Here is a 27338-nt window from a genome sequence, read left to right as displayed (position 1 = left end):
ATCCTTACGTGGCACGTGACCATATACATCCATGTAGGTACAGACATGGATGTATGCATGGTTCAAAATTGTATTTATTGCAAAGTACTGCTGTGAAACTTTTTAGGACCTAAAGTTAAAAAGCAACTATGTGGTCATGTCACAAAAACAGAAAACAGATAAAAACTCGTAAGATTTCAGTCTGAAAGACATAGGTTAGGACCTCACTTGTCATTAAGCCTCTTCCCAGAAGTGGGAAGGTGTTCACAAGGACAAGTAACAACACATCACAGGACACGACGTAAGAAAGGTCAGCAAAACGAGAAAGGACAGAGCAGAGCCTGACCCTGACGCGAAGTGCCAGGTGAACGCCCCCACCCCGAGCACACGGAACGCATTCACCTCTGGGTGCTGCTGGCTGCACAGCCGGGATCCGGGGCTCTTTCTAAAAGTCCTCCAGGTAGTTCTGATCGGCAAACAGTGAGAACTACTCCAAATGGCCACGGTTTAAAAAAATAAAAAAGAAAGTTACACAATCGGAAATTACATTAAGCGTTGGGGGGAGGGGGTGACAACACATTATTCTTGTCAGAAGTTTTAGCAAAAGTACTCAGGTAACCCCTGGATTGTATTATAGTGTACATGTTCTGTACGGGGTATACTGTCCTAGAGTTGCCTCCTTTTAAAAAGTGCACATGAGTTTCATGGGTCTTTATAAGAATATTGAATGAGCAAAGATAGGCATACCAACCGGGTAATATAAAAATAAGTGTTTATTGTGTATATATGGTAGTTCTTAGACCCTGTAAACATTCAACATTATCCCATTTAAAACCTGCTTTTAAAAACGGCCAACACCACTCTGATTCTCCTAAAAGCACGTCCCTCTCAGCCTTCATATTAGTGATCACATTGGCTGGACATCGGCAGGCCTCCCCCTTCTATCACAAACTGGCCTGGGCACGCTCCACCTGCTCTAGTGAGTCTCCCCTGCACTGCCGCCAACAGCAGGCTGGCTGCCTTGCTGGCGGTCCAAGTCGATCTCATCCCCAAATGGCCATCTGTCAGGTAAACACAAAGATGAGCTTTTAGAGGCTGTGGGCAGAGCTGCTGGGACGGCTACAGCAGCGAGGAGGCAGGAGGCACCGGCTCCGCCCGCGCTCTGCTCAGGCGGCCACCTGAGGCCCTCGGTTCCCTTCGACGGACCAGGCTCAGGGCAGCTCCACCCGGAACAGGTCCCCTCAGCCAACAGGTCTCGTTCCACCAAATCTACTCCAAACCGCGGGCACCCGGTCCTTCGTTCACTTGCTACGTACCTAGTGTTCTAAATTTTTATATACAATTCTTTGTGTATTTCTTGGAAAAAATTACCATCTCTCTGAAGAAATACTAAAGATGTCCGCAATATTAAACTAGATTTCATGTAAAAAACATACCAGAAGTACAGCATAGGGAGTAATAATAATATTGCCATGACTACGTACGGTGCCAGGTGGTACTAGAAATATTAGGGGGCCACTTCATAAAGTATATGCTTGTCTAAGCACTATGCTGTACACCTGCAACTAATACAAACATTATTAAATGAAAGCTGTAGGTGGAAAATAAAAAGTTTTAAAAACCATCAGAAAGCAAATGCTTTGAATAAGTCTTTTTTTCTGAAACAAACACCTGAAGGGTACCTTTAAGACTATTCCCGACTGGCATCGTTCTGAGTGAGCAGCTGAACGTAACTTTTAGTGTGAACGTTAAAACAAGGGACTCGTAAATGTATGTGAAATCTGCTTTCTAGCTAGGTACCAACCAGCAAAATACACAAGTTTTTTTTTTCCCAGTTTAAAATGAGGAATAGTTTTAAAACTCAGAATTACTAATTTAAAACGCTGATTTATCACTTGTCTGTCGTTAGGAAAAACGCCTATTCCGTTTTCCCCATGGTATTCTTCTCTATGTGCAACCTCTAAAAATGAGGACTTCTGCGGCCCTGACCACACGGTTTGCTAGGATGTAAGGAAGAAATTGTCACAGCTAACAGTCCGCGCTGCTGGGGTTCTGAGCAGCCAGGCACACGGGCCTCCGAAGTCTGCACCCTTCACCGCGCGGGGGAAACAGCCACTCCGGACCCACTCCCTACCTGAGCTGAGATTACCTCACACGCTGCTACCCAAAGTCCCGCCATCGCCAGTCTGTCTCAGGAGAGTGAAAGGGGTGACGAGAAAACAGTCCCCGCAACAGCTGCGGGTTGAGAGATGCAAGTAGAACGTGAGGCTACAAAGCCACTCTGACGGGTGGGCCGCCTGCAGAGACACGGATGCTGTAGTGCGGGCCACGGCCCAGGAGATGCTGAAGGACACGCAGAGTGGACTTTCCTTAAAAACGGTTTGTGAGTCCCTGGCCCTCTGGGGTGCCTGCACAGCGAACAAATCAGTCTCCTGACTGAGGTAGGTCTTACAGGACTCCCACCAGGCAACACACACCTTGGTTACCGGGCTCCCGTATGTGCCTGTAAACAAGAAAACTTCTTGTTCAATGTCCCTCATTCCCACTGGCTTCCTTAATTATTGGGAATTAGTACTGCCTGCCATACTTGTTCACCTATGAGATCCTGTTCCGCAATTACTACTTCAAAACTTTATGGGATGTATCTTAACATCAAAGAGAATACATAATAAAACAGATAAAAGAAGTTAAATGAACAGAAATACATGTGTTATTCTGATTGCCAGTAAAAATATGAATGCTTAAGTTGGCACATTTTTGGAGTAAATGTCAGAAATCTGTAGTAAACAGTTGTGAAGAGTGTACATTACAAGATTCTTCACAAAAAGATGGCCTCCAAGCTGTGGTGGAGTCAGGGCTCCTCCAGCCTCATGGGCTGCTGGCCGGGTCCCTCCCACCTGCTTCCGGGATGGACGTGCTCGCTGGGTGGGGCGTGCCGCCCTCCTCGGGGCTGCCTTCGTCCTGAGTCCTGAGTGGGGCCTTTCCCGCTGCAGGATCTTCCGCCACCCCTGGCGCCCCCTGGCCAGAGCCGGGCTCAGGACGCTGGCTGCTCTCGGTGCTGCCCTCTGCCTTCCTCCTGGGGTGCGCTTCCTCCCGGGGTGCACTTCCTTCCGGGGCTCCATCAGTCTCTCTGGCCTAGAAAGCACAGAAGTACATCTTGTTTCAACTGTTTCCGTAACGATGTGAAAGGCTGGTAATCATGTCCAACAAGTGTCCATGCAAGTCTGAATTCTAATGCTGGACTGTAATGACACAAATGGTCAGCCTCCAGGAACCACACGGAGGAGCGGGACACGGAGGACACGGTGTGGTCAGGCCTGGGGACCAGGACTGCGAACTCCTGACCTGGTGAGAGTAAGTCATCTGACAAGCATCTGCTGAGCATCTGCTGGGGACACTGCAGGGACAGGCCAGGAAGACCCTGCCCTCACCGGGACTTCCTTTTAGGTTGGGGAGAGAATCGGCAACAAACCAATTAGCAAAGCATCACCCGGAAGGGGGCGGAGGGGGTGGGACTGCTGGTCTGAAAGGGGCTCGGTGAGTAAAGGCGTGAAGAGATGGTGGCTGTGGGGAACGATTCCGGATGGTGACTACCAGGCTCGGAGGCTCTGAGCTCGAGGACAAGTCAGGAGCGCAGCAGGGGGGGGGGGGGGGGGGGTCAGCAGGAAGGGGTGGGCGTGGGCAGATGGCCCTGGGCCACGGTGGCAACTTTGGCTTCCACTCCACGTGAGGTGTGATGGGAAGTCACAGGAGGATTCCCGGGATGAGTGACAGATAGACATTAACTCTTAAAGCTGAAAGGACACCTCTGAGTTTTCCATGCAGATATTTCTGCTTATAAGGCACTGCGTAGGAAGGGAATCTATAACTTCCTCAGCTCTACTGTGTTCGTACTATTTTTCAAAGGTTTACACTTACAACTTAAACTTTGCAAATGACAGTACAAATTCCTGCCTCAAACAAAAATGGAAATGTCGTCCTAGCTGCTTTGGCTCAGTGGATAGAGCGTTGGCCTGCAGACTGAAGGATCCTAGGATCGATTCCGGGTAAAACCCCAGCCCTAGTCGGGCATGTGCAGGAGGCAACCAATCCATGTCTCTCCCCGTCCCTTCCACTCTAAAAATCAATGGAAAAACATCCCTGGGTGAGGATAAACACACACACACAAAAAGGAAATGTCCCTTTAAATGTTCAATAATGGTGGGAAAAAGGCCTCACCATTCTGCAGGTCAAAAGCAGTCACCAGCCAATGATACAGAAGATTGGGAAGGTGAGGTTCCTGATCCCGCCCCCTCTTCCAGCCACGACTCAGCTCCCGCCGGCCCGGCCCTCAGTGAGCCTTCCCTCTCTCCCCGAGGCAGAAGCGTACGGAGCTTGGACTAACCTTGACCAGCGAGGGGGAGATGTGAGTAATGATACCGTCAGTGACAAAACTAACGGTGCAGGTAGGAGTGAAGCGCAGCCTGCAGGCAGCACCGAGGCCCAGAGCAAAGGACAGACAGCAGCCGTGACTTACGCTGGGCGCCGCGGGATGCTCTCGGTCTGCGTCTGGTCTATCAACCGCCCGGAGCACTTCGGGGCTCTTGTGGCCAGTCTGAAATCTCACGTCAACAACTCTCTCTCTCCCAACATCTCTTCCACTCTCATACCGTCTGTCATACGGGCCGTGCTCAATGAGGCCAATGTGGCCCCTAGAACCAAAGTCTGCATCACCTGCTCCACCACGGGGTCTATAGTCAATTTCCTGCTGCTGGCGCTTGTCACCTGGCTGAAGAGCCAGGGGGGGCTCTCGGGCGGGACCGAAGGGTCGCAGCATAAAGACGGACTGTCCGGCACCGTAGCAGAAACTCTAGGAGGAAAAGACATCGCATTTCTGAGCACGTAACGGCTGACGTGCAACACGAGGGGTTTTTCATTCAGGGTGCTAACAGAATTATGTAATTCAACTTGTGGCATTTGCAGACATAACCATGTTCATTGAACTGTTTGTTCTTTTCATTAGAAGTCTCTTCTTTAATACGGGGCCAGAGTAGCCAATAAGAATTGAGAAATCAACTCAGTATTAAGTAGACTTTTCAAGCAGCTAGAGAGTTTGATTGAATTATAACAATGGCAGTTAGGCTAAAGCCTAGAAACTTCCATGGGAAGGTACTGACTGATAACTGCGCACATGCTGTCTGTGTTCACACCCCTCAAATCAGGTAAATGCTGAAAACTGTTCAGTTGTACATCATGTAAACATTCTCCTGTAGGTTAAATTTTTTTTTTTTTTTGCCAATCCAAACGTGGTTTAGCTACAGCTACACCCCCACAGGCTCTGAGTGGCAGGCTGGGGGACACTCTAGGCAGCAGTTCCCCTGGCCCCGGAGCGCGGGGAGGACCCGAGACGCCCCCAGGGGCTCTTCGAAGTCAACACTTCTCCCCACACTCCCTGGGGTGTAAGTGGCGGCTTCTGGCTTCAGCGCCTTCCTTGCTGAAGGCACGGTGGGCTATGTGCTTGTGCAGACCTGCATTTTAAAGTGGCCCCAGCATGTCAGCCCTGCAGGCGTGGCTCAGCTGGTTGGAGCATCATCCCGTGCACCGAAGGGCCTCGGGTTTGATTCTCCAGGCAGGCATGTAGGGAAGGCAACTGATCAATGTTTCTCTCCCCCCACTTTCTCTAAAAAAAAAACCACAATGAAAACATATCTTTGGGCCCCAGCCGGTTTAGCTCAGTGGGTAGAGCGTCGGCACTCAAGGGTCCTGGGTTCGATTCTGTGAAGGGCACCTTGGTTGCAGGTTCCCCGGCCCTGGTCGGGGTGTGTGCAGGAGGCAACCAATCGATGTTTCTGTCTCTCCCTCTCCCTTCCACTCTCTCTAAAAATCAATGGAAAAATATCCTCAGGTGAGGATTAACCAAAAACCCCCACAAATAATAACAATATCCGTGGGTGAGGATTAAAAAAATGTTTTTAAATAGTCTAAAATGTCTCAGTATTTTAAATTTTTGTCTTATTTCTTAATATGTTAAATATCAACAAATAAAATCCCCATAAACAAAGGCTCCTTGTGGTTTTCAATTCTGAAGAGTGCAAGGGCCCTGAAAACAAACATCTGTAAACGAGAGGCCGTTCTGAAGACAGAAGCAGGTAAACAAGAGATGATGGTTTTGCACACAATTTCAGTGTCAGAGACTAAACCGTACAACTGATGTCACCTAACTAAACCTGACCCTGACCCACCGAACCCCGTAATCAGACACCAAAACCAAAGCAGGGACAGCCTCAAAGTGAAAGAGCAGCGGGTGAGTCCAGGAGACACTCCACCCCTTCCCAGGCGCCGAGGGCGTCCAGTTCGCTTCCCGTGACAAGGGCTTTACTGGGTAAAAGCTGGCAGCCAACAGCACAGGAAGCTGAAGACCACGGCGGAGAGAGGAGTCCATTTCTCCCTGATAAACGTCCGCGCCTGAACCGCCCACTGTCAGGGCGCCCACCTCCCGCCCCTTTCTGAGGCTGAGAGCCTGGGCGTGAGCCCTGGCCGGTGGCTCAGTGGTTACAGCAGCGGCCCTCCCTTGGGGGGAAGGGTCTCCAGTTCAATTCCCAGTCAAGAGCATGTACCTCATGGTTGCAGGTCCCATCCCCAGCCCTAGGCAGGGCACGTGCAGGAGGCAACCAATCGATGTATCTCTCTCTCGCTCTCTCTCGCTCTCTCTCTCTCTCTCCCCCTCCTTCCCTCCCTCCCTCCCCACCTCCTCCCTCCCTTTCACTCTCTAAAAAAAGCAATGGAAAAAATATCCTCAGGTGAGGATTAAAAAAACAAAACAATTGACGTTGTGTGCATTGCTTCACCACGTGCAAAGAACCGCCCGAAAGGAAGGTCTTATTTTAAATCACTGCCATGGCAGCTACAATCCCACCTGAGCCCGTGTCCCTGCTGAGAGGCCCACACATGGGCGTATGCACACAGCTGTACCACCCAAAGTCCCCTTTCACACCAGCAAGAGACTTGTTCTGTAACCCGTGACCTGTCGGCAGGCCCTGTACTCACCACGACCGCCAGGGCCATGAGGATGAGCACTGGGATGTGCAGGAGCCCCGGGATCTCCTTCATGAGCGCTCTGAAGAACTCCCCGGTCCCCTTTCCGATGTACTTCAACGGCTCCACCACGAAGTTGGTGAACGTCACTGCCATGGCCTAAAAATGGTAAAAGCAACTTCATTTTTCCCCTCAAACAATTGAGGCACATTGAATGAGCCAAAATGCCCTGGGCACTGAGACTGCAGTTATGTTACATACATTAGAATGCTGTCATATGCTTTAAAAAATGTGAAAAATCACTGTGCAATGGAAGTATATTCTTTCTAGAACAAAGGTTATTAGCAAAAAGACTTAAAAAAAAAAAAAAACTAACAATTTTTGCCCTGGCCAGGTAGCTCACCTGGTTAGAGCACCACCCTAGATACACCAAGGTTGGGGTCCGATCCCCAATCAGGACACACACAAGAATCAACCAGTGAATGCATAAATAAGTACAACAAATTGATGTTTCTCTCGTGCTCCCTCTCAAATCAATAAATAAAAATTAAATTAAAAACACCTACAATTTTTAATATATGCAAGGGTGTTTGGACTTACTTTGTATGTGTCATTGTTACAAGACGTATTCCATACCTTTGTTGGTGGTACCAACAGAACAGGATTGACGAGTAAGAGCTCATAGTACTTTTGGCACGGGTCATCCTTGTAGGTCCAGGAACTTCTAAACCATTCTGTTTGGAGAAAGACAAAACACTCTCATTTAAAAAGAGCTGCATTTCACTCCCGAATAAGACAATGTTTTGGCTTCACCCCTGCCACCACCACCAAACAATTTTAAATTGTTTTACAAAGCAGACTCCCTATGATGCCAATTTAAAAATTTTTTCATCGTATGTCCAAAATGTTTATTTTAAAAACCCATTCAAATTCTACAAATCCTATGCAGGTAACAGATGATGTTACAAAGATTTCTAAAAGGTAACTATCTGAAAACGGGCGCTCCGAGTGAGACTGGACTGTATCGCAGTCCCTGTCCAGGCTGGGCCCTGGACTGGTAGTCATGCCTCCACCAGGGGGGCACACAGCGCCTCCCTGTGTTCCTTCTTACAACTACCTGCGAATCTACAATAATGTCACTAAAAGTCAGTTCTCTCCTCATTTTATAAAATGAAGTAGAACATTAGTTCTCCCAACTCCTCTAAATCAGGTTCACATTACGTACTAGCCTGAGCCAGAAGAGGCATAGGGTTGTCCATGAAGCCACGAAGCAAGGCTGGGTGGGTTTAGTTCCCATAATGTCTTAAGAAACATTAATTTTGGACACCTGATTAAGAATCTGCTGAAATTCTGTTCTGGATTTGTCATCAGGGACTTGCATTTATGTATACAGTATCTTTGAACATTGAACCATTTCTACTGCTAGATATACATAACTAAAGGTAGTCAACATTACTGAAAATATTTATAAAAATCTGTACGAAAAAAAGTAATTTCCCCTAGTTAAAAAAAAAATAGTAAAGCTAAATATAAGATGTCGTAAGTTAATATAAGGATTAAGTCTAAATGGATATTCATTTATATAGAGAGATTCACTTCTTTAATAAACTCATGTTGAGGACCTAGAATGAGCGAGACCTTGTGCGACAGGCAGGCGGGCATGGCATCCTCAGGCGAATGGAGGGAGACAGGCCATACCAGTCAGCGAATATACAGTATCTAGTCCTGCCCTGTGACATCACATGAACACAAAACTCACTGGACGGAAACCTAAGACTTTTTTTTTTTTAAATAGGAATATTTATAAATGCTGCTTATTAGCTTGACTTTATAAATCAAAGTGCTGGCAAGCATTTTTTAATATTTCCTTCATGTTAAGAAAAATGTATATACGTGTTTGTTCAATAACTCTAAAAATCCCCATTTGTCTCCCCCCCCCCCCCCCCCCCGGCCTTCTTCCCTCCCAATCCAAAAAACAAAATAAGGGAAATATAGTGAAAGTATACAGTACTTTAATTAAAATGCATGATATACAGGGCTGGGCAAAAGTAGGTTTATAGTTGCGAGTACACGAAGCAGTTTTTTCTTGTATTATTATTCATTATTGTATTATTTCCTTGTATTACAACTGTTTTTTTCCCAGCCTATATATCAAGGACCGGCAGAGAACGGAAGCCTTGAATATAACTGTGAGAATTAAGTTATGTTTTATCCACAAATATAGTCAATGTGTTCTTTTTATAATTTAGCATATTCTAAATAAATAATCCAAGATGCCATTTTGATACAGTAAACTGTGGACAATGTATATAGTTGCATTTTTATATCTCTATGAGAAAAATGACACCCCAAGATACACCATCCGGTTTATATACATTAGGTACAAAAGTCAGAAACCTGGGTCAATTTTAAGTATTTTTACTGCTTCAAGCTATCAATTTTAAGACAATTTAATTTACTTCTCTTTACCATCCATGCTTGAAAATGATCAGCTATTGCCAAAATAAAGGCCCTTTACTGGAGGGTAGTAAAGAGTAAAGAGAGTCAAATATATGGTGATGGAAGACTTGACTTCAGGTGGTAAACATACAATGCAATCTACAGATGATGTATCACAGAATTGTACACTTGAAATCTATAAAATTTTATTAACCAATGTCACCCCAAAAAGTTAAAAAATAAAGTCATGCCCTAGCTGGTGTGGGTCAGTGGACAGAGCATCAGCCTGCAGACTAAAAGGTTCTGGGTTCAGTTCCAGTCAAGGGCTCATGCCGGGGTTATGGGCTTGATCCCCAGCAGAGGGTGTGCAGGAGGCAGCCGATCAATGATTCTCTCTCATCACTGATGTTTCTAGCTCTCTCTCCCTCTCCCTTCCTCCCTGAAATCAATAAAAATATATTTTAAAAAATACATAAAGTCGTAACAAAGGATCAAAAAATAATTTATAATTAACAAGACTGTCTCTTCTCCTGATTTACCTTTGAAACCTCAGTCTTCCTGCTTGTTCTTCTGATCCTGAAGATTCAGTCCTGGAAACCCTCCTTCTGCTATTTTATCATTTCTTTGTCATTTTTAACATGTTTTCTCATTCCCAAAAATTCTATTCAAAATAAGGCCGCGGGAACCAGCAGCACTTACCCCAGAGGCTGCCAGACCAGTCCATCTTCTCAGCACACACGTTGCTTCGCGGCTCCATCTTGGCGACTTCGGCCTGATGCTGCGCGAAAGCCACCTGACCAACGCCCAGGGAAGCGTGAGCGCTGCTAGCAATGGTTACGCCCCACGCCCCAAACACTGTAGTTCAGACACCAGGTTGTTTAAAAGGTTTAACAGAAAAGATGCACCTCTTGCTTCTAAAGAGAGGCTCTTGAGCTCATGGCAAAGCACAGTGTTAATGCTTCAAGCCCCGATAAAGAACCGAGTACAACTGACTTCTTTCGGAATTAAGATGAGGAAGGAGAACCTTGTCACTAATTTTAAAAAATTAGTTCAAATATGGTTCACACCACACCCCAAAATATCGCTATGCATGTTAGATGCTGCTGCTCAGTTCACGGTAAGATGGGGTTTTGCTTTGGGTGGTTTTCAGTGCAAGTGGCCTATAAACGACAACATATCTTTTATAATTTAAAGCCCCAGGGAAACCAGTGAGATGACCGCATTCAACCAACTTCCTTCCTTTAACTTTAAATAATTACAAGTTCTAGTAACTTAGAGCAAAAGGCTTTAAAAAATCACAATGGTCTAATCTGATGAATTCATTAAAAACGTCAGGCTGTTGGACTCCCCTGCTAGACAGATCTGAAACTGTCCCGTAATGATTAGACCACTGTGCCAGGAGCAGCAGCGCGTCTTAAATCTCCATATGCAGCATGGTCCCGATTTGTTTTAGGTTTAGAGTTAGGTTAGGGTTCAGCCTGATTTCAATTTTGAAAGAGTTAAAACTTAGAAAAAAAGATTGCAAAGTAGTGTCTCAAAATACTGGCAGTGACTATCTCTAGGTGATGGATTATAGGGTGATATTTAAGTTAAATTTCTCTGTACTTATCTTCTTTAAATTCTCTACCTTAAACATACTATTTTATATTCAGGAAATAACCTAACTTTTAAAAACTAATATTTTGATATCATTTCTAGCAAAGAATAAAACATATCCCAAATCACTAAAATAAGCAGGTTATATACTAACTCTACATGGATTATCTCTTCTTTTATCAAGAAATATCATTTAAAAATTTTAAAACTTCCACCTAAATTAATACCTTGTATAAATACATCCAATTCCATCCCAAACTGATGAGGAAACTGATGAGTAAAATACGTCTCAACTGGGTGTACCAACGAACATACGTCCAGAGCTGGGTGGCTACCAGCATCACGATGCAGAGCAGACACAGAAGCACCTCAAACAGAAGGAAGAGACAGCAGAGTCACTGCCGCGCCGTCCTCCCCACCAAACCACAGCATCAACAAAAACTAAAAACTGGACTCAAATGTGCAAAATCGCCCTGGCTGGTTTGCCTCAGTGGATAGTGTCAGCCTGCGAACTGAAGGGTCCTGGGTTCGATTCCTGGTCAGGGCACATGCCGGGTTGTAGGCTCCATCCCGTGTGGGGCGTGCAGGAGGCAGCCGATCAATGACTCTCTCTCATCACTGATGTTTCTAGCTCTCTCTCCCTCTCCCTTCCTCTCTCTGAAATCAATAAAAATATATTTTTTTAAATATGCAAAATCATTTGTACCATTTTGCTGGAAGTTCATCAACACAGTATGAGTGACTTAGTCCAGGTTCTTAACACAGTTATGGTGGAGTTTGAACAGTGGTTTTTTAAAACCTGTTAACCGCGCCCCCTCACCCAGCCTACCATAAACACATCATATGGATCCACGCCAAAGGAATCTTCAAATCGCCACTTCCATCTTTCAAAATCATGAAACTTAAAATTAATTAAAATATCACTTAGTGCATCATCCAGGGCGCCTGGCAGCGAGTCTTCCCCATTGAGAAACTTCTCTATTTCTATCAAGGTCTGTCTCTTAAGGATAATCTCGGCATCGTAGTGCATGTCACCTCTGTTTTCATCAGGCTGAGGTCAATTTGCCAAAAAAAGGAAAACAACAGGAAAGAGAATTTTATTATATTACCTAGTGAAACGTTTCAAGACAAAAGCCAATTTGGAACCAAATATATAGTCAGTTCACAGTACTTCACACAGAGCGTAAGGATAACAACGCCCACCCGTCTGCCTCACGGGCCACATGAAAACCAAAGATAAAACATGTGAAAAACATTTCAGAAAGTGTAAAACTACGCAAACAATGTACATTTTGCTAAAATGCAGTTGCGTCTTGCTACCTGCGGTAGTTATATTCTGTAAAGCCACCTCAAACACTAATGAGCCCGTACTGAGCCACGCTCCTCAGGGACATGCAGGGCTCGGTTCCTGCGCACGGTCTGTGCACAACACCCCATCCATCCTCTAAAGCAGCGCTGGCACACACAGCCTGGGGGAAGCTACTGAAACGCATTTCCTCTCCTCCACAGGCAACGCTCTTGTCATCTGAGCGCGCAGGTGTGGAGGTGGGAGAAAACCAGTCAAGGCCAGGCGGAATTTCCTTAACCCAGTCAGGAGTTTAAGTTTCCAACTGTTTGGTCAAGTTCAAATAGCAAATTTAAAACAACGCCCACCCCCAACTGCATTAAATGGTTGGGCACAGGACTGAGGAAGTAAATCCCCATGAACGAGAAGGAAGGGAGGCGCGGCCCGCACTGCCTTCCACCAAACCTCTGCACGAACAGGTTCTGGTCCCAGGCTCAGCCCGGGATTCTGTTACAGCACAACGGTGCTCCCTCGCTGCTTTACATAACTGGAAATTAATAAATAATGAAGATACCCACTACCTTGATTAGTATCACACCACCAATACTCACAAGTCCAAGCTTCCTGGCTTCAATTAAAATCTTATTTAAGTATCTCCTAAAAACAGGATTATTTTGACTTTCACAGTCTTTCCTCTTTTTCTTTTCACATTCATCAACCTGTAATCATACACCAAAAAATCAACAGTTAGCATCAAGTTTAATGTAAGGGTCAAGTTTCTAACTAGTGGCCCCATCAAAACCAAGGTAAAGCGCTGTTTGTTTGGTTTTTCATGTTTTATTGATTTTTAGAGAGAGAGGCAGGGAGAGAAACATCAATGTGAGATTGGAACACTGAGCAGCTGCCTCCTGCATGACCCCTTTGGGGATCAAGCCTGCAGTCTGGGCATGTGCCCTGCCTGGGAATGGAACTGGCAACCTTTCAGTGCACAGGGCGACACCCAACCATTGCGCCACACCAGCCTGGGCAGGTGCCGCCTACTGTTGTTAAGCTTGCGTTACAAGGTAGAGCTTGCCTGCTGCCTGTGGCTCTCTCTTTGCAAAGGTCAGGCAGACTACAAATGAGGAACACGCGCCCAGCACTTAGCTGTGACCAGCAGTTTTTCTACTGACTTTCAGCTATTTTAAAGCTGAAGATCATAAAGCAAGGGGGCAGTGATGTGGACAAGCAGAGCATCTGGACCAATGTGTCTCTTTGTAATGGCAGACAGTGAGGAGAGAAAGAGAAGAAGTGGGGGGAGGGAAGGATGATAAAGAAACACAGAGAAACAGGATGAAGCCAGAAGGAGGAGACACAGCAAAGAATTTCCTGAATGGGCCTGTTACTTTGGCCTTTTATTAACTTCTCCTGTCAACGACTGACCACCCCCTCTGCACGGACACCTTGGAGGACAGGAACCATGGCTTCGTCATTGTGTCCTCCACGTGGCAGCCCTCAGCACGCACACCTTCACCAGGACAGACGTCCTCTGAACTTAGCTCTACAGACTCTCGGTGGTCAAGTCACCAGTGAGGGCAAGGCATGTCTTACACACGTAAACGTGTTTTTAAAACTGAGTGTGGACCCTGAGCACGGAAAGGGGCCTCAGATGGTGCACAAGGTAACAGTGAGCACAAACTCAGGACAGGACACTTGAGAGAGAAGTCACGTGGCCGCTTCCACTGCCTCCAGGCAAGGTTCGTAAACCTTTAAAACAAGCATGCAAACTCGGGCCTTGGGTTTGACATGCTTGCTTTAAATTTTTAAAAATGTTTCTTTAAGAGAAACAATGTTGTTGTTTTTTTAAAACAAGGAGTAAAGACTCCATTTTACCCATCCCGTTTTTTACAATGTTTAAAACACAGTAAAATGTATATAAAAAGGCAGGTCGGCGTTTGGAGGCAAACTTTATCCACATTTCTCTGCTAGCATTCGGCTCAGAGGGTCACGTCTGCTAAGAACCCCAAGCAGGTGCTTAGCGTCTCAGCGAACAAGTGCTCCCCTCAGCCTGGAAACCCCCTCCCGCCCTCCCACTAGCTCTCCCACACCTCCCCCCCCCCCCCCCCCCCCCCCCAGCTACAACACTCGCCTCTTCTCTTCCACCGGTCGCTTCGCTGTCCCTGCCTCAGTCTGAGCTGTCGGCACCGCGGGCTCTCAGCCACCCCCTCTCCACCCAGGCCCCTCCACTGCCAGCTAGTCGGCCTCACACCAACAGAGTGGTTCCCACAGCACCACCTACGTCCAAACCCCTGAACAACCTTGACTCCCCTCCCTTCCCATGAAGGCTCCCCCAGCCACACAAACAGGAGTGAAGAATGAAGCACCCTTGTATCTGTAGGAGGAGCGCCACGCTTCTAAGCTGGGAACACGCCCATTTCCCCATTTGCTACATTTGTCCTGCGGCTCCTACACTCTAGCACTGTGACAGGTGACAGAGAACCAAGGCTGAATAAAACACATTCTTTGTCCCAAGAAATTTTCAGTCTGGTAAGGAAATGATTATAATATAATGAGATAAATGTCATTACAGGAAAATAAAAGCACTATTTAACAAGACCAGAGTAACTGCTTAAAAAACCAAGGCTAGAGTAAGCAAAGAAAAAACAATACACAGTTGATCCTTGAATAACATGGGTTTGAACTGCTCAGGGGTTAATCAGATTTTTTTTCAATAACTGCATTCTGTACTCTAAATGTATTTTCTCCAGCTGACTGTATGTAAGGGTATAGTATAATGTAACACACAAAGTATGTGTTCATCGACTGTTATGTGATCAGGAAAGCCTCTGATCAACAGTAGGCTATTAATAGTTACGTTTTGGGGGTGTCAGAAGTTATACAAGGATTTTCAAATGTGTAGGGGGGTTAGTGCCCCACCCCCCACTGTTCAGGCGTCAACTGTATATATAAATTGCACAGTACACAGAAACAAAAATGCCAGCAAGCACAGAAAACAGAGAGCAATCTGACATACTATAATATAAAATTCATGAATGAAAAAAAAAATCTAACCTTATGAATTACAGAATCAAGTTTGCTGTAACACCCCGACAATTCATCAGCGTATGACGAGTCAGCACTGACCTCCTTTCTCACCTAAAGCAGAGCAGAGAAAGATTTATTTCTTCATAGTTCACTTGTAAAAAAGTCTGTAAGTAGAGATTAAAATTTTAACTTCTCCATATTATAACTTTTCTTGTTATATTTTTCAACTGTATTGAACCACCAAAAAATGAAGAGTCTCAAATTTATATATCAGCTAAGAATTAAAATCAAATTAGTTTGCTACCTGATGGGCTTTACATTCAAATTCAAAACAGAAATACGCAGGTGGGGTGAGATGATCTTAGACTACGTGTCATGAAGTACCTTGTGTGACTGCCAATCATGGATACACGACCCTCACAGTCCTGAGTAAACCCAACAACTGCAGACTACTTCCACCCAAGGGCCGATGAGGTCTGACACACACACCTGCGATTTCCTCATTGTTCCGGAAGCAGCATCATAGTTGAGCATGTCCGTGGGGTCAATCCAGTCATCATCATGAGCAAAGCCAGCGATCAGCCACAGACATTCACAAAGGAGCAGCGAACACAGCATCCTGCAGGAAGGCTAAACACACGTTTTAATAAATGTGATGAAATATAGTTATTTTTAGAAGAAGTTATAACTATCTACTTCCTTCTAGTGCTAAGATAATGCTTTCTTTCTGAACTGATATATAACAGTAAAATGATGTCCTATAATAAAAGGCTAATATGCAAATTGTCCCCTCGACTGGGAGTTCGACCATGGGGTGGGGCCAACTGCTCACAGCCCCTCCCCACCCCCAAGCAGCACCCTCCCCGGCCTCAATCGATCTGGGCAGGCCGGCCGGACCCCACCCGTGCAAGATTTCGTGCACCAGGCTTCTAGTTCACAAATAAACACACACACACACACACACACACACACACAAACACATTTTCAGAGACAAAAATAGGGATTTTCCATATGATTCTGCAATTCCATTCCTAGGTATGTACCCAGAAGAAATGAAAATATATGTCCACACAAAAACTTGTAAGCAAATATTTATAGCCACATTGGTCACAATAGCCACAAAGTAGAAACAACCAAATGTCCATGGACTGATGAATGGATAAATACAATGTGGCTCTCTCAGACTCTCTGAGAGGCCCAGGGTCCAGGCTGCCGAGGCAGTGTATCTAGACAAGGAATATCATTAGGCCATAAAAAGAAATAATTTTTAAAGGAATAAAGTATTGATACATGCTGCAATATGGATGAATATGTGAAAGAAGCCAGTCACCATAAACCATATATTATATGATTCCATTTACATGGAATATCCAGAATAGGAAAATCTACAGACACAGAAAGAGACTGGTACTTCGGGCTGGGATATAGTAAGGGGCAAAAAGATGGTAGTTAGTGGTATATGGTTTCTTTTTGAGGGCACAGGCCAGGCCAAGGAACCTGACCATTGCACGATCGAGGCCAGGGAAGGAAGCAAGAGGTTGGCCAGCCGGGGAGGGACCACGGAGGGCTCCAGGGCGTGTCCGGCCCATCTCACTCAGTCCCAATTTGCTGGACCCTGCAGCAAGCTAACCTACTGGTCATGGTGTCTAACCTGCCTCCTGGTGGCCAGTGCACATCATAGCAAGCAGTTGAGCAGCCTTAGCATATCATTAGCATATTATACTTTGATTGGTTGAACGGCCAACCAGACACCTAGCATATTAGGCTTTTATTATATAGGATTATTGACTACGTTACCTATGCTGCACTACCTCTTGCTGAATGGCCCCAAACTCAGCACAAGCGGCAACCAGTCTCAAATTGCATTTTAACTCCCGTAAGGTGTCCCCAAGCCTGGCATAAGCTGCAGCTAGGTTGGCCTGAAACGTAACTTCAACTAAGTGGCCACAAGCATGGCACAAGTGGCAGATGGCCTCAGCAAACATTGTGGTGCCAACGAAGGGTCCTGCCGGGAGCCGGTCCATGCTTGCTGTTTCAAGGGACCTGGCATATATGGCATACTGTTCTTAATATGTTTGCTCACCTTCTTGGCACTATGTGTTTTAACCAAGGTCTCTGAGAAAGGTTGTTTCCCCAGGTAGGGATTTTCCCCTGAAGTTAGGGAGGGAATAAAACTTAACTAAGTGCCAGGTGGGTAATTAATCACTTTAACTATGAACAATCATGCTTAAGCTACATAATCTTTACTCCCTGGAATGGAGATAAGAAACGCCCTAACCTTTGGAATAGAGATTGATAGGATTGAATCAACTGGTATAAATACAGATGTAACAAGACAGCAAGGGTCAGAACTTAGAACACAGAACTTAGAACACAGAACTTAGATTGAGAGAACATGGCAAAAGATCCTGGACTGAACCTGACTACAGAAATGGGCAAGAGAACCTGACTAGAACCTGGTGACTGAACCTGGCTGGAGAACCTGGACTGAACCTGGCTGGAGAACCTAGCAAGAGAACATGGACACAGAGGCTCAGTCTGCAGCATAGCCTCCCACAAGCACCCTCACGCCTAGCACACGTGGCAGCCAAGCACAGGTCACACTGTAGCTCCCATGAGGCAGCCCCCAGCTAGGCACAAATGGTGGCTGACCTTGGCCTGCACCAGAGTCCCTCCCAAGAGTGTCCAGAACCCACACACCCAGTGGCTCGCTTCAGACCACAACAGAGCAGCATCCAACCAGCTCTACAAACGACGCACCCAATGAGCGAACTCAGCTGAAATAATGACTACAGTGAAAAAAGAGATAGAGGAAGATATAAACAAATGGAAGAATATACCGGTGCTCATGGATTGGTAGAATCACCATCATTAAAATGTCCATACTACCCAAAGCAATCTATGGATTCAACGCAATCCCCATAAAAATACCAACGGCATATTTCACAGACCTAGAACGAACTCTCCAAAAATTCATCTGGAATAAAAAGACCCCAAATAGCTGCAGCAATCCTGAGAAAGAAGAACAAAGTAGGTGGGATCTCAATACCAGATATCAAGCTGTATTACAAAGCCACTGTCCTCAAAACTGCTTGGTACTGGTACAAAGTCCAATGGAACTGAACAGAGAACCCAGAAATCGACCCAAGCCATTATGCTCAATTAATATTTGACAAAGGAGGCAAGAGCATACAATGAAGTCAAGACAGTCTCTTCAATAAATGGTGTTGGGAAAATTGGATACATGCCAAAAAATGAAACTTGACCACCAACTTACACCATACACAAAAATAAACTCAAAATGGATGAAGGACTTAAACGTAAGATGGGAAACCATAAAAATACTAGAGGAAACCACAGGCAGCAAAATATCAGACATATGTCATAGCAATATCTTTACCGATACAGCTCCTATGGCAATGGAAATTTAAGGAGAAAATAAACAAATTGGACTACATCAAAATAAAAAGCTTCTGCACAGCAAAAACAAACAAAAAACCCCAAGAAAACCCAACATTGCCTCTGATAAGGGTTTAATCTCCAAAATTTACAGGGAACTCATACAACTTAACAGAAGGAAGATAAACAATCCAATCAAAAAATGGGCAAAGGACATAAACAGACAGCTTTCGAAAGAGGACCTACAGAAGGCCAAGAGACATATGAAAACATGCTCAAAGTCACAATCATCTCAGAGATGCAAATCAAAATGACAATGAGGTACCACCTCACAACTGTCAGAATGGCTACCATGAACAAATCAATAAACAGACAAGTGCTGGAGAGGATGTGGAGAAAAAGGAACACTCGTGCACTGCTGGTGGGAATGCAGACTGGTGCAGCCACTATGGAAGACAGTATGGAGTTTCCTCAAAAAATTAAAAATGGAACTCCCATTTGACCCAGTAATCCCACTTCTAGGAATATATCCCAAGAAACCATAAATACCTATTAGAAAGGATATATGCACCCTTATGTTCATAGCAGCACAATTCACCATAGCTAAAATTTGGAAACAGCCTAAGTGCCCATCAGCAGATGAGTGGATTAGAAAACTGTGGTACATCTACACAATGGAATACTACGCTGCTGTAAGAAAGAGAGAACTCTTACCATTTGCAACAGCATGGATGGACCTGGACAGCATTATTCTAAGTGAAATAAGCCAGTGAGAGAAAGATAAATATCACATAATCTCACTCATTTGTGGGATAGAGTGAACAACATAAACCGATGAACAAAAATAGATCCAGAGACAGAGAAGCATCAAACTGACTCAGAGGGAAGGCAGGGGAGGGAGGAGGGTAAAAACCTCGGAGGGAAGGCAGGGGAGAGGGGAGGATATGAGATCAACCAACGGACTTGTATGCATGTATCTAAGCATTACCAATGGACACAGACACTAGGGGGGTGAGGGCATGTGCTTGGGGGGAGGGGGGGGTAGTGGCCAGGGAGAGGTCAATGGAGGATAAAAATAATATTGTAATAGCTATGTATGGGCCCGGGGGGGGGGGGTACTTGAAATATCAGGGGGACCACTCCGTAGGGCAAGCATGTCAACTCAAAGGACAACACGGGCCAAGTAAACGAGGCATGCGGCCCATGGGCCACAAGTTTGACATGCTTGCTGTAGGGCATATGACTGTCTAACCACTATGTTGTGCACCTGAAACTAATACAGAATAATTTTGACTGTGAACTGTAATTGAAGAAAAAAAGATGGAAAATTGTATATGTTTTTCATCACAACAACAATAATAAAAAAGAAATAATGACTGAAAACTTCCCTAACCTGGCAAAGGAAATAGACATACAAGTCCAGAAAGCAGCGTTCCAAACAATATGAATCTAAACAGGCCCAGAGCAAGACATGTCATAATTAAAATGCCAAAGGTTAAAGACAAAGAGAATGCTAAAAGGAACAAGAATAAACAGGTAGTTACATTCATGGTAGCTCTCATTAGACCAGTGGTTCTCAACCTTCCTAATGCTGCAACCCTTTAATACAGTTCATGCTGTGGTGACCCCCAATTTCATTGTTACAAATTGGACATAATTAAAGCATAGTGATTAATCACAAAAACTATGTAATTATATATGTGTTTTCCGATGGTCTTAGGCGACCCTGTGAAAGGGCCATTCGACCCCCAAAGGGGTCGCGACCCACAGGTTGAGAACCACTGCATTAGACTGTCGGTTGATTATTCAATGGGAAATTTGCAGGTCAGAAGGGAGTGGCATGAAATAGTCAAAGTGATGAAAGGCAAAGCTCTACACCCAAGATTACTCAGTAAGGCTATCAATTAGAATCGAAGGAGATATAAAGAGTTTGCCAGCCCTTACTGGTTTGGCTCAGTGGATAGAATGCCAGCCTGTGGACTGAAGGGTCCCCAAGATCGATTCTGGTCAAGGGCACATGCCCAGGTTGTGGGCGCGATCCCCAGTTGGGGTGTGCTGGAGGCAGCCGATCAATGATTCTCTCTCATCATTAATGTTTCTATCTCTCCCTCTCCCTTCCTCTCTGAAATCAATATATTTAAAAAAAAGTTTCCCAGACAAGAAAAATCTAAACCAGTACAATAAATGTTTAAAGGGACTCCCTTAAGTAGAAAATATCAAAATATGAATAAGAGAGTATAGGAAAGAAACACTTAGTAAAAGCAGTGGATCAAACAACTATAAAGCTAGTACAAAGACTAAACGAAAAGGTAGGAAGATAATGTATAAATACAACAATAAATTACAGGATACATACAAACACACAAAGTAACAAATGACAAAAACATAAACGTGGAAAGAGTAAATATTGCAGGGATTTTAGAATGTGTTTGAACTTAAGCGACCGTCAACTTAAAAGACCGCTTGTACACAGGCCTGGCTGGGCAGCTCAGTTGGTTAGAGCATGGTCCTCATGCACCAGGGTTGTGAGCTCAATCCCCGGTCAGGGCACATACAACAATCAACCAATAAATGCATCAATAAGTGGAACAACAAACTGATGTTTCTCTTTCTCTCTCTCTCTCAAATCAATAAATTTTTAAGCCGAAACCGGTTTGGCTCAGTGGATAGAGCGTCGGCCTGCGGACTGAAAGGTCCCAGGTTCGATTCCGGTCAAGGGCATGTACCTGGGTTGCGGGCACATCCCCAGTAGGAGATGTGCAGGAGGCGGCTGATCGATGTTTCTCTCTCATCGATGTTTCTAACTCTCTATCTCTCTCCCCTTCCTCTCTGTAAAAAATCAATAAAAATATATAAAAATAAAATAAATAAATTTTTAAAATTGTTTTAAACAGACTGCTTATAAACATAGCTTGGTATATATAAAGCACATGGTAACCACAAACCAAAATCTACAAAGTATACAACAAATAAAGATAAAGCAAACCAAACATGACACTATACAAAGTCATTAACATACAAGAGAACAAAACAAGAGAATTAAGAGGAAAAAGAGAACCAAAAAACAATTCATAAAATGACAATAACTACATACCTATCAAGAATAATTTTAAATGGATTAAATGCTCCAATCAAAGACATAGGGTGACTGAATGAATAAAAAAACAAGACCCATACATTTGCTGCCTACAACAGACCCACTTTAAATCAAACGACAGATTGAAAGGGATAGTAAAGATATTTCAGCCCAGCTGGTGTAGCTCCGTGGTTGAGTGTGGACCTGTCAACCAGGAGGCAGGTCGATTCCCAGGTTTCAGGCTGAATCCCCAGTAGGGGGCGTGCAGGAGGCAGCTGATCAATGATTCTCATCATTGATGTTTCTACCTCTCCCCTTCCCTTCCTCTGATTAATAAAAACATATTAAAAAGAACAGATATTTTATGCAAATAGAAACAAAACAAAACCTGAGTAGCAATACTTATATCAGACAAACTAGATACACCAAGAGCTACCACAAGAGATGAAGAAGGGTATTTCCTAATGACTGTAAAAAATGAAGCCAACAAGAGGATAAAACTCTTATAAACATCTATACACCCAACACAGGAGCATCTAAATATATACAGTAAATATTGACAGATATAAAGGGAGAGATCAACAGTAATACAGTAATAGAAGGGGACTTTAACAACCTATTGCCGTCAATGCATAGGTCACCCAGAAAAAAACCGACAAGGAAACATGTACATTCTTGCCAAATGCACATACAAAATTTTGCAGGATAGACCATGTCAGGCCACAAAACAAACTTCAATAAATTGACAAAGGTTTTCAAGAAATTGAAAAAGAACAGCTGACAAGAGTTCACATCATTATATGGACCAAGAGGAAGGTAAAATAGCCAGGTAGGAAAGCAGGAGTGTCAGTGTGGAACGAGGTTGGCGATTTGGAAAAACAGCACCATAGCAGGCATCACACTAGTAGAGGTGACTCAGAAGGTTGGCAAGCCCCTGAGTTTTGACCACAGCCCCCACAAAATCATGCTATTGACAACCATGTTCCTTTCTCAATAATGAGCAGATGGAGAGCTTTATCCAGAGCTAGGATGAGCAAAGCAGAAAGGATGAAAGACCAGGAGGTGAGGCCCATTAGTGGAGTCAGCTGCAAATCCCCATGGTCAGTGATTTAAGGCTGGAACTCCTTGAGAAATCTTACCATTGATTTCACACTGACTCCAAACAAAGCTGCATCTACACCTGCTGGGTACCACAGATTCTGATCGAGTCTGCGGTGGCCTGAGATCCTGCATTCCCAAAAGCTCCCAGTGATGGCAGAGATGCTTGCCCACAGACTACGCTCTGAGACGTGTTAAGGGCAAGTAACTAACCATCATGCGTTGGTTTAGCTTAATGGTGGCACCGGTGATCCTACTAATTGTTAATAAGAGTCTCTACCCCCGTTCTTATTTTTTATCATTTCCCATCCCCATTATAATACATATATATATATATATATATAATAGTAGCTAGTCTTTGATGGGCCAAACACAGCTACTTCAATCCTCACAAAAACTCTTGGAGGTAATACTGTTATCTTCATTTTAAAGATTAGGAACACAAGGTGCCCAAGGCCACTCAGCTACTAGATGACAGAACCCAGGCTGGCTCTCCCTAAACTGCTCCCCCAGGGGCAAGATGCTAGTGGCCTTGAGGGGCTATCCAGAGAGGGTGGAAAGGAGACACTGCTGGATCCACACGTCTACACAGCTGGAATTTTCCGAGAGTGGCTTGGGACCTGTGCTACTAGACTGACATCTCCAAGGAGATTGACAGCCACTCGGTGGAAATAGATACAACTCAACAAAAGGAAAACAATCAATCCAATTAAAAATGGGCAAAGGACCTGAATAGACACTTCTCCAAAGAGGACATACAGATGGCCAAGAGACATGAAAAAATGCCCGATGTCACTAATCATCAGAGAGATGCAAATTAAAACTACAATGAGGTATCACCTCACACCTGCCAGAATGGCTACCATCAACAAATCAACGAACAAGTGCAGGCAAGGTTGTGGAGAAAAGGGAACCTAGTGCACTGGTGGTGGGAATGCAGACTGGGGCAGCCATTATGGAAAACAGTATGGAGCTTCCTCAAAAAATTAAAACTGGAACTGCCATATGACCCAGTGATCCCACTTCTAGGAATATATCCTAAGAATCCAGAAACACCAACAATCAGAAAGAATGTCTGCACCCCTATGTTCATAGCAGCATTGTTTACAATAGCTAAGATCTGGAAACAGCCCAAGTGCCCATCAGCGTATGAGTGAATAAAAAAGCTGTGGGCCCAAGCTGGTTTGGCTCAATGGATAGAGCGTCAGCCTGTGGTCTGAAGGGTCCCAGGTTCGATTCCGGTCAGGGGCACATGGCTGGGTTGCAGGCTCGATCCCCAGTAGGATCATTAATGTTTCTATCTCTCTCTCCCTCTCCCTTCCTCTCTGAAATCAATAAAAATATATTTTTTAAAAAAAGGTGTGGTACATTTATACCACGGAATAATATGCAGCTGTAAAAAAGAAGGATCTCTTACCCTTTGAGAGAGCATAGAGGGGCCTGGAGAGTATGCTAAGTGAAATAAGCCAGTCAGAGAAAGACATATCACATGATCTCACTTATATGTGGAATCTAATGAACTGAAGTATAGTAACCTCCATCTTGGGTAAAAACTGCTGTTTAAAATGTTAACCCTGCTATTCTGGCTTCTGTAAACGTTTGCTTGCTTAAATAATAGGGAAGACTAAGACTACTCCCATTCCAGAGAGGCCATAAACTATGTCCCAGACAGAGTTGTCAGTGCTGGCGCCAGGCCTTGAGATATGGTCTCACGGCCCTGTCCCAGCACACAGGACTTTTTCTCAGAAGGTCTTTTTCTCAGAAGGTTGGGAAGTCTCATTCCAAATTTGGAAGACAAAGAGCTGAAAAAAGTATAAATAAGGAAGACTTCCACCATATTGGGCCCCAGAATTTGAGAAGCGATATTTCCTCTGGGCCCTCTAGCGCTAGTGAAATGAAAAAGATTTCAAATAAAGTTGGCTTATTAAGGTGTCTTCTGCTTTACAATATAACAGAACAAAACAAACTGACAAACTAAATAGAGGCAGAGGCATGGACGTTTGCACTGCCCAAGATCACAGACAACAGTGCAGGAGGGGGCCGGGAGCCTGGTGGAGGGGGGCAATGGGAGGCATGTGTTATACTCTCCACAATGAAGGTAAGTTTTACAAATTACGCCAAAATAAAATTTCAATGAAAGAAAAAGTATCAGATCTCGACGAATTTACACGTTTAATGAGAAAGATAAAGCTAATTTGAACAGTAGAGTCAAAGCAGGGCCTCGGCGTTTGGAGCTCAGTGCGGGTGCGCACCTGGTTTCCTGGGCCCGACGGGATGGAGGTGCGGAGCCTAGCAGGCGCCCAGGTGAAGGTGATGGTGATGATGATGCAGCGGGCCGGGTCCACACCATCACCACCGTCACACAGAAAACCTGAAAAACACCAACGGCGCATAAACTTGCCTCTAACTTTTCACAAATGAGATTTGGAGTTTTTCAAAATTCACCACCGCCAAACCCGGGCTCTTCGGGAAATGGTATTTATTCAAACGACGCGTCAAGTTTTCAGAGAGAACCCAAAGCAACAACACCCAACGTCCGTTCGGGTCGGCTTCGCACCCGCTCGCCCCGCGTCCCCAGGCCGCTCTTCGAACCGGGGAACCAACAGCAACCGCGACAAGACAGCCGCCGGGCCGGGAGGTGAGGGGCACGTGGCTCGCCCGTCCCGGGAAACGCGGCGCTGCGAACCCCCCGCAGGCCCGGGCGCGCGCAGCCCCCGCCCCGGCCTCCCCGCCGCCCGCGGGACCCGCCCGGCCCAACCCCGCAGTCCCGGCCGCCAGCCCGCCCGCCGCACGAGCACAGCGACACTCACGTCTGCGGTCGCCGCGGCCGCTCCCGGAAGACAGGTGACCGCCCGGACGGCCGGAGAAGGTGTTCAGCGCCTGCGCGAACCGCCCAGCGCTGCCTTATGTGGATGGTCCTCCTCGACCCGCTCGGCCGGCAGCTGTGCGTCCTTCCCGGGCGCGCCGCTGATTGGCCCGCCGAGGGGGCGGGGCCGGCCCTGTGGGCGGGTTTTCCGCCAGGGGCTTTGGGGGATTTTCACCTGCTGAACGCTCTGCAGATGACAACCTACGAAGCCAAATATATAAAACGGATGAGAAGGGTATTTTTTAATCTTGATTTATTTTATAATTTCTAATAGTGTAACACTTGCCACAAAACCCGGAAATCTATTTTAAGCATATTTTAAATGGACTATGATGAATGAAAAGGATTGTTTTGTTTTTGTCTTTAACTGCTGGCCTTGCAATCTCAGGAAACTCTCCAAAGAAAAAAGGATATGCTTTACACACTAGGAGTTAGTGAGAGATGTGCACAGTTATTGGCAGCAAATTTTAAAGTGTCTTAAATTTTGGTATATAATGTAGTACTTGACCGTGCGTGTTGCTTATTATATTTAAAATTAAAATACACCTGACATAAAATTTACCATCTTAATCACTTTTTCAGTGTATAGTTCATTGTCATTAATTAATTCACATTGGCCCTAACCGGTTTGGCTCAGTGGATAGGGCGTCGGCCTGCGGACTCAAGGGTCCCAGGTTCGATTCCGGTCAAGGGCATGTACCTTGGTTGGGGGCACATCCCCAGTAGGGAGTGTGCAGGAGGCAGCTGATGGTGTTTCTCTCTCATCGATGTTTCTAACTCTCTATCCCTCCCCCTTCCTCTCTGTAAAATATCAATAAAATATATTTTTTAAAAATAATTCACATTGTTGTGCAACCATCCCATCTCCTTCACTTTTTCATCCTGCAAAACTGAAATTCTGGACCCATTATACATCTCACCACTTCCCCCTGGCAACCACCATTCCACTTTGTATCTCTATGAATTTGACTACTGTAGGAACCTCATATAAGTGGAAGCAATAGTGTCCTTTTGTGGCTGGCTTATTTCACGTAGCATAATATTCTCAAGGATCATCCAGGTTGTAATGTGTCAAAATCTTCCGTTTTTACGGCTGAATATTCCATTGTGTTGTATACCAAAGTTTATTTATCCATTTATCTGTTGATGTACTCTTGGGTTGCCTGCACCTTTTGGCTATTTTGAGTAGTGCTGCTATGAACATGAGTGTACAAATATCTCTTCAAGCCCCTGCTTGCAATTCTTTTTGGTATATACCCAGAAGTGGGAATGCTGGATCATATGTAGTTCTATTTTTTAAAAAACGTATTTTATTGATTTTTTACAGAGAGGAAGGGAGAGGGATAGAGAGTTAGAAACATCGATGAGAGAGAAACATCGATCAGCTGCCTCCTGCACACTCCCTCCGAGGGATGTGCCCGCAACCAAGGCACATGCCCTTGACTGGAATCGAACCTGGGACCTTCAGTCCGCAGGCCGACGCTCCATCCACTGAGCCAAACCGGTTCCGGCTGTAGTTCTATTTTTAATATTTTGAGGAACCACCATACTGTCTTCCCCAG

At 45.0% G+C, this 27338-nt stretch overlaps 1 protein-coding gene across 5 annotated transcripts; it reads right to left on the bottom strand.

Annotated features, from left to right (window-relative positions):
* Positions 1-734: 734 nt before the first annotated feature.
* Positions 735-25873, bottom strand: CLCC1 (chloride channel CLIC like 1). 5 transcript variants are annotated; one of them, XR_004973343.1, is made up of 12 exons: positions 25721-25873; positions 15827-15967; positions 15365-15448; positions 12925-13032; positions 11858-12079; positions 11256-11396; positions 10132-10225; positions 7594-7727; positions 7006-7152; positions 4496-4828; positions 2129-3114; positions 735-1040 (listed from the first exon to the last, which is right to left on the bottom strand). XR_004973343.1 is itself a non-coding variant. In XM_036343883.1 (12 exons), the coding sequence occupies exons 3-12, from the start codon at positions 15953-15955 to the stop codon at positions 2848-2850; spliced, it is 1659 nt and encodes a 552-aa protein (XP_036199776.1). In that variant the 5' UTR covers positions 15956-15967; positions 25163-25281; positions 25721-25862; the 3' UTR covers positions 735-2847. The 5 variants fall into 5 exon arrangements, 4 of the variants coding, with proteins under 4 accessions (XP_036199776.1, XP_036199775.1, XP_036199778.1 ...); XM_036343883.1 differs by adding an exon at positions 25163-25281 and having other exon boundaries at positions 735-3114; positions 25721-25862; XM_036343882.1 differs by having other exon boundaries at positions 735-3114.
* Between the last annotated feature and the right edge of the window lie 1465 nt (positions 25874-27338).

The sequence above is a fragment of the Myotis myotis genome, unplaced genomic scaffold (genome assembly GCF_014108235.1).
Source record: "Myotis myotis isolate mMyoMyo1 unplaced genomic scaffold, mMyoMyo1.p scaffold_m19_p_18, whole genome shotgun sequence".
Classification (NCBI taxonomy): Eukaryota; Metazoa; Chordata; class Mammalia; order Chiroptera; family Vespertilionidae; genus Myotis; species Myotis myotis.
The sequence above is the reverse complement of the archived record's forward strand: the minus strand, read 5'-3'. Positions and strand labels throughout refer to the sequence as shown.